Here is a 7,677-nt window from a genome sequence, read left to right as displayed (position 1 = left end):
AAGAAGAGATGCGAGGGATGGCAGGCGCTTTCCCAAGGGGAGAACCCAGTGTTCGGTGGGGTAACAGTGGGAGGACTGGAAATGGGCCAGAGGTGGGGAAATGTGTACCTATGGCAGGGGGCTGAATCTCTGCTAGGCAGGCTAGAGAGAGAGGGACAAGAACAGAGAGACCATGAAAATATGGACTGGAAAGCATTAAGAGAAATGGGGTCCTGGTTGACACACCAACTTAGAATGCAAAAGACCAAGGTTAAATCCCACATGGTGCCCAAGCCTTCCTAGGCAAGTAGTCTGTGCCTCTTTTCCCCCTTGAGTGAGGGAGTGTCAGTATTTCCTGCCCTCCCCCCCAGGGGTGCTGAGAGTCATTTGATATGGTGAGTGAGGTGCCCTGCCATTAGACAGGGCCTGTCAGTGTAAGCCCTGTGATAGTCCATTGAATCAGCTGCAGGGGCATAAGAGCTTACAGGGGCCTCTCATCTGCATGCGCTATGTTTGTTTCGAGGAAAAGGAGCAGCTCCTTCCCCCTTAACTTAGGTGCCAGGTCCAAGGCCCCATAACAACATCAAATGGAAAAGGCCAAATAATGGCTCCCCCCCCGAGAGCTTGTTCTGGAAGCAGCCAGCAGGCTGCTCCCTATGTCCACCTCAGGCCTGCACACAGCAGTGTGTGTTTGTGCAGCAGTAGGCCTGGCTCTGCTTCCCCCAGTGACACAGGAGAGCTGTTGAACAGACAACATCCTGTCCCACCCCAGGCTGGGCTGTTCTCTACAGTGCTAGAGATCAAGGTAGAGCCCTTTGGATGTGGGTTTGCATGGAGTCTGCCCAGGCTGTGTGAGCAGTTTGGACAGGGTCTCACTCAGCTGCAGGTTATGGCCTGGACTAGCCAGAAACTGGAAGGTGTATTTAAGACTTTTTTTGCTTGAGCCCTGTGGTACCCAAACCTAGCCTACGCCTAAAGAATTCACACTGTTACCCAGAGCTTCAGGTGGAAAGGAGCCCAGCTAACCCCTAGCCTTGGCAAGATGGAGGGGCAGAAAATCAATCACTGGAGACAGCCAGCCGATCAATAAGTGGGTAGCATGAAATACAAGAGAGCTTTCACTTAAAGCTGCACTTTATTCTAGTCTAAACCACTTACACCCCCAAAAAACCAACCAAGTTTGGTGTGGTTCTTGAGTAATACCATGACAGCCATCCAATTGGCCCATCTTTCAGCAGCTGCTGGGGATCCTAAGATGTGTCCATAAAGAATCTGCCTCCCCCCCCCTTACACTAACCCACTAAATCAGGAGAGAAACAAGTTAGTAAAAAACAAGCAAACAACTTCCAAGTTTGAGGAAGAGGTTTCCCCAGACCATTAGACTGATGTTTTAACCGAGTCCCTATGTGGGAGGGCCCTGAGCAACACCTCCCACAGGGCAGCTATAGATAACTTGCTCTTTTCCTAAGACAGCCCTCAGCAATTTCAGCACTCTTATCAGCCAGGACAAGGTCAGCTCCTTCCTCCCGATTAGCTAAGCGAGGCTGTTGCTGAGGTCTGCACTGACCTACTGATTCAGCTGCTTTTGGTAATAAGCACAGTAGTTGCTAGTCCAGTTATCAGTAGTGGGCCAGGGTTTTTGCTGGTCCACCAAGATTTCCTCATGCAACACTAGCAGTTATTTGAGTCCCTAGGTATAGGAGCAGGCTAGCCTGCTCTCATTGTGCCCGAGAAGCATCCAGGGGAAATTATCCTAGAGCATTCTGTAAGGCTGTAGTGATTGAATTGGCAGGAACAGTCTCTTGGAGTGTTTCCCCTTGAGGGCATGAGTGCCAGCGATTGGTGTCCTCCCTACTGCTAGTGGCCTGTAGTGTTACAGCTGCCTGTTGGCCACTTCAGAGGGAGAGGAAACGCCTTTCACCTTTGCCACCAAGACAGCTACCAGCCCTTCAACTCTCAGAAATAGAGGGCAGCACTTGCTGCCTTCTTCACCCCTACAGGGGCTGCACTAGGAGAGAGCATTGGGATGTCAAGGGTAGGTGCATGGAGCACACCCTTCCCCATAAAGAAGGAATCATGGCCATATTCAAGTCATCTGTTTTATTTACGTTCAGCATAGGGTACAAGACATATGGCAGCTCAGGCACTAGAGCGGCTGCATCTTTTGCATGCAAGTATCCCCAAAGTAATGGAAGCCAGTGCAACAGCCGCTGCTACAGAGATCAGCCCAGCTGTGGAAGAGAGTCCTAGGAGTGAGGAAGAACAGGTCGTTAAAATTGGAACCAGGAGCTTTTCTAGATCCATCTTCAGAAATCCACCACCATTTACTTGCTTCCTACAGTAGTGAAGGCCACAGTTAATAAAATCAGGGATTATCTGAGCTATGATGTGGGCCTGTGATTTGAGGTTGTTTTTATCCACATCAAGTGATGTTTGGCCACCAGAAGTGGCTGCAACAGGAGATCAGCACCTCCCATTTATAAATCCCACTAGGTAATAGGTTGTGGGTCAGGCCACAACTGGGGGGTTCAACCCAGCAGATGAACCCAGGCTGCAATGGCTGACAGTCAATGCATTGGACTGGCTCTGGCTGGACCATCTCAGCAAGGGGCCCTCCTTCAGTCTAGCTGACTCCTTCCCAACACCCCCCCCCCCCCCCCAGTGGGCTAAGGGATTCTTACTTCTGACCTTGCAAGACTAATTTCTTCCAGCTTTTGGAGCAGCTTTTTCCAGCCAACCCAATACAGACTAATGACAATAGAGGAACAGACTGAGTAGAACTAGATACCCTCTGATGCTGCCTTCTCTGCTTCCATTTGATCTTCTGGAAGATTCCTGAATCCTTGATAGGCATCCATGACCATTAGGGGTCCTACCACAACATCAGCTTCAGCTTCCCTTACCAAAGGGTCACCTGTATTGGGGGAAGAGGAGAGCTACTTGAGAACCAATACACATCAGGTTAATCTCATTCACCTTATTTTTGAGGGAACATCCCCTAGTAATAGTCTGCTGGAGTAAACAGGACTCCTCTTTCCAGGAGAAGTGGGTACACAACCTACCATGCCTGGAAGCCACATCTCTCTGGAATTGCCTCCTTGGCCATCTGTCCAGAGGGTTGACTCTCCTGGACAGTCCAGATAACCCACAGTTCCCAGTCTCACAGCACCTGCAGATGTCTCTGGTGCCTTCCACAGGAGACCAGCTGGAACAGATTGGGGAGGGGAGGGTAAGAGTCAATAAGATTCTCTGGACTGCCCTGCCCATCAATCTCCTCCACAGCCTTCTACTCCAGCTACTCACACATTGCCTGCTTTGTTGAAGGAACAAGCCTTGTTCAAGGGATCTGGGGCTTGCTCAGCTGCAGTGACTTTCAGATGGCAAGTGATGTAGATCTGCAGGGGAAATGGGCAGAGGGGGTTAGTGAGTGTCCCCTAGGATGGTCCTAACACTGGCTTAGCCTGGGAAACTGACTTGGAGCAGAAGTCTGGGAGCTCACCAAGTTCCTGGCATCTCCTGCAAACCTGAACACATCCACCATGAACTGCAGAGTGTCCTGCCTGGGCCTGGGGGATACGAAGGTTGAGGTGGTGTCATCTGATCTCCCATCCACCAGGCACCTGGACACAAGAGCCAAGGGTCAGCCAGAGTCCCTGATCATAGATTATTAGAGTTGGAAGGGACCTCAGGAGGTCATCTAGTCCAACCCCTGCTCAAAGCAGGACTAACCTCAGCTATATCATCCCAACCAGGGCTTTGTCAAGCCTCAGCTTAAAAACCTCTAAGGATGGAGATTCCACCACCTCCCTAGGTAACCTATTCCAGTGCTTCACCACCCTCCTAGTAAAAAAAAAAAAAAAAACTTTCCTAATGTCCAACATAGACCTCCCGCCCTGCAACTTGAGACCATTGCTCCTTGTCCTGTCATCTGCCACCATTGAGAACAGCCTAGCCCCATCCTCCCTGGTACCCCCCTTTCAGGTAGTTAAAGGCAGCTATCAAATCCCCCCTCACTCTTCTCTTTTGCAGACTAAAGAAGCCCAGTTCCCTCAGCCTCTCCTCATAAGTCCTGTGCTCCAGCCCCCTAATCATTTGTTGCCCTCCGCTGCACTCTCTCCAACTTGTCCACATCCTTTTTGTAGTGGGGGGCCCAAAACTGGACACAATATTCTAAATGCAGCCTTGCGGCCAAAATGATCAGTCTTGTTTTACTCTAGAAAGGGCTCCAGCTCTTACCCATTGAAGTCAATAATAGCATAGCGGGGAGAGGAGTCCCTGTCTGGAGTCAGGGTGGCCACACAGCTGTCCACAAAGAGCCTCAAAGCCACATGGTTCCCAGTACTGACATCAGCTTGGAGATGCATGACCTCCCCCAGCTGGAATCCATTGGAGGGTCTCTCAGCACTCCAGTCATCTGGAAGGCAAGCTCACAGTGAGCAGGACAGGCAGAAAAGCAGGGCTGGGCTCCCCTGAAGGGACCTCCCACCTACCATTCATCAGGCGCAGGGAGAAACCCAGCCTCTCCTCTGCAGACAGGGTAGAGCTGAAGGGAGCCCACGTTGGCTTGATGGCTTTACTGCTCACATTGTCCTTCCTGGGAGAGGAGCAAACCTCAGTTACTGAGCCAGCTCCCACAACAGGGAGCTAATGGGAGGATGGGACCTGAGCATCTCAGCCACTCACCTGGGATAGTGACACTCAATAGGAATCACAGCAGGATTGGTTCTCAGGATCACTGGGTTACTGGCAGGGCTGGGGTTATAGTTCAGGCTCGTACTGTAAACCAGGGAGTCTGGGGTCATCTGGAAAGTATCAGACAAATGTTAACAGCACACAGTGACATGCAGAACCACTGTGTTTAGCAGGACTTGGAAAGTCATGATCTATTAATGGCCAGTCTTTCACCACAAGCACAACCATTGCTGGAAGGTAATGAGACAGTTTTTAGAGCTCATTCTAGAGCATGACAACCAGGGCACTACAGCTGGAAGCATACATTGTGAAGATTAAGGGCAAATAAATTAAATATCAGTGGCTCTCAGTTCTTCAGACTGTTGTTCAGCCCACAGGAAGTGAGAAGGTCATCCATCAAGTACGCAGCTCACTAGGACATCAGTTTAGTAGGAATGGAAAAATAGGACATGAGTGTTTCCTACTCATCCTACTGGAGCAGCCACAGGCATACTGGAGCCACTATGATACCCTCTTATACAACTCTACTCATTAGTTTCTTCTACCTAATTTGAGGGAAGCACCTTACAGCCAACTCCCAGGTGTAACATCACACCATTGCTCAGAACAAAGCTACCAGATTACACAAATCCATTCAGCTGTCCCCTTCCCTCCTACAGTCCTTATAGCACTCACAGACCAGTGTAAGCAATGGTGCATCACTGTCAGGATGAATTCGAGCTTGGATTGACCACAGGTGAAGTCTGGTGGAGCTACCACATCTCCCACCCCACATAGTCTTTAGCCTGCTTTTGGCACAGAAAGCTGTGAAATAATTCTAAATAGGGAAGGTGACTGAAGAGTAGGAAAAAAAGCAGCCACAAGACCCTGCCCAACAATTTGATTCCTTTTAAAGCCACACAAATAGGGAGCTCCCAGCTTGTACAAAACAGCCTTACCTGTAAGGTGCTGCCACATTCATGGAGCCCAGCTGCAAAGGTCACCGTGTTCTCTGCAGCATTAAGGGACGTGTACTGGCAGGCAGCTGGGCCAAAGCTCAGGTCAGCAGCTTTGACCAGTCGCCCCGTCCCAAACAGATCCCTGTGCACAGTGATGACTATCTGAGCCTCCTCACACTGCACTGTGACAGGCTGCAGCAGGGACACAGCCCTGAGGTGAGAAGCATCAACCCGAGCCCAGGGGTAGGGCTGGGCAAGAGAGGGCACGTGGGCTTGTCTGTGAGGGGGAGCAGCCCTGGGAGTGGGTCTCCAGATGGCTGAGTCCCTCCTAGAGAAATCCCAGGGATCATAACAGGCCACCCCACCAATAGCCCAGCATAGAAGAGCAAAGCCCAGGTTGCCTCTGTACCCCATCCTGCCTGCCTGCAGCAAACCCAGCATAGAGAGAAACTGCTGCTCTGGGACCCTTTATACCCTGCACCTAACCCAGCTCCCAGCTGCCCCAGACAATTAACACCCTCCCCTAGATTGCAGGCAGGTGGGGCCCAATCACACCCACTGCCCCATCCCTGGTGCAGGGAAATGGGAGGACCAATGGGAAGCAGTTCCACCTGTTTCAGTTCATCACGTGCTCTGGGAGATTCCTGTCATGTTTTATTCAATGAGAGTCTGCGACTCTGTAGCTGTGACGTATCAGCTGTACAGAGTCTGTGGCGCTGCTGATCAATTCCCAAGAGGATTTTTATTATGGAACAGTGGTAGCTGCATCGTGGTTAAGTTTGTAACAACCTCAGTTTAATTTCACAGTCTCTGAATTTTGCCTCTTATCGGGACTCGACATAGTCAGATCAGCTCCCAAACTGGTATTGTAGTTCAGGGGCCGAGGTGCATTTTGTGATGCAAACTTGAGTTCATTTGACCAAAGGGTTTTCCAGACACAGCTCTCCCAGATGGCCTGGTTTTTAATTTTGTATATCCTGTCTAAACATTCTGATCCTGATATTTTTGCACAGCTAGGAATAGATCAGGGACAGGACCCATCTGAAGCAGAGCTAATTGGGCTACTCCTGCTGAGGGCTAGCGACCAGCACAAAGAACAAGTTCCAAAACTTAGTCCATCCAAAATACTTCTGCTTGAATTCTTGTCCTGGGACCAGCCCAGGAGTTTGCTGTGAGCCCTGCATGCCATGTCTGCATGCACAGATGAACACAGACTCCTCTTTCAACCAGAATACCCAGCCTTGGGGATGTTGAGCTTGGCTGGGAACCAGGAGCCAGCTCTTCCAAGGTATTTAGGATCAATGGAAGTTAGGAGTGTAAATACCTTGGAAGAACTGGGCCCAGGAGACTGTAAATTCAAGAATTGTCTGTTCCAGTGATGGCTGTTAATATTTATGTGTAACCCCAAGCTCCTATACTTGGTTATAGCTTCCTATCCATACATGAGGGGAGACAGCTCTCATTCTCCCCTGTTTTACAGGTAAGATCATCAAGAAGCTATACAAGGGTCCTCTTGGGAAAGATGATGATAATATCCAAGTCACTAATATGACAAACCTCAATGCCATCCACTGAGCCATACTGGCATTTGAAATGAAGATCTGAAATACATGGTTGGCTGCCCTATCTGTAGCTACAGCTCTAACCACTAGAGAACACCTCCATCCCAGACACAGGGCCAGATCCAGACAGCCTAAATCTGCTGCTAACAAGCTGTTGACCAGCCCACTTCCCAGGTGGATTACATGACTAGGTGCAGGGCCAGAGGCTAGTGCTGAAGTGCCGGTGTTCAAATCTGATGCTGAGCATTTTATGGTTCCACACGATGGAATGGGAAAGTTGCAGCTATATTCCTCTTTAAAACTCAAGTTTGCATTTTTTTTTCAAAATCACTTGTATGGGAATTTTGGAAGATGGCCACTAATTTTGGCCCTATCACTGTGCCTCAGTTCTCCTGCGTGAGATGGGGATGATTATACTCCCCTCTCTAACTGCACTTTTGGGTAGATAAATGCAGTCATGTTGAGGAGTCAAAGTGGAGGGATGTCCGGGGCTCAGAGTGATCTGG

General features: G+C 49.9%; 1 protein-coding gene across 1 annotated transcript; it reads right to left on the bottom strand.

Moving 5' to 3' along the window:
• Positions 1-2,064: 2,064 nt before the first annotated feature.
• Positions 2,065-6,050, bottom strand: LOC137144413 (zona pellucida sperm-binding protein 3-like). The gene is made up of 9 exons (XM_067534710.1): positions 5,610-6,050; positions 4,663-4,781; positions 4,470-4,573; positions 4,216-4,393; positions 3,479-3,599; positions 3,283-3,374; positions 3,042-3,184; positions 2,768-2,893; positions 2,065-2,225 (listed from the first exon to the last, which is right to left on the bottom strand). Exons 1-9 carry the CDS (start codon positions 6,048-6,050, stop codon positions 2,119-2,121), a joined length of 1,431 nt encoding a protein of 476 aa, XP_067390811.1. The 3' UTR covers positions 2,065-2,118.
• Between the last annotated feature and the right edge of the window lie 1,627 nt (positions 6,051-7,677).

This window comes from Emydura macquarii, unplaced genomic scaffold (genome assembly GCF_026122565.2).
Source record: "Emydura macquarii macquarii isolate MOO-44397 ecotype Brisbane River unplaced genomic scaffold, CSIRO-AGI_Emac_v2 contig_3451, whole genome shotgun sequence".
Classification (NCBI taxonomy): Eukaryota; Metazoa; Chordata; order Testudines; family Chelidae; genus Emydura; species Emydura macquarii.
Note: the sequence above shows the minus strand (reverse complement) of the source record. Positions and strands in the feature narration are given on the sequence as shown.

What these genes read in the sequence shown, in the direction of transcription:
- LOC137144413 (XM_067534710.1), bottom strand. Translation starts at nt 6,050, where the DNA reads ATGCTGGGTTTGCTGCAGGCAGGCAGGATGGGGTACAGAGGCAACCTG. An exon ending in CTCCCTGCGCCTGATGAATG is followed by an intron (nt 4,394 to 4,469) that starts GTAGGTGGGAGG and finishes CTTGCCTTCCAG; the next exon opens with ATGACTGGAGTGCTGAGAGA. An exon ending in AGATGTGGCTTCCAGGCATG is followed by an intron (nt 2,894 to 3,041) that starts GTAGGTTGTGTA and finishes CCCCCAATACAG; the next exon opens with GTGACCCTTTGGTAAGGGAA.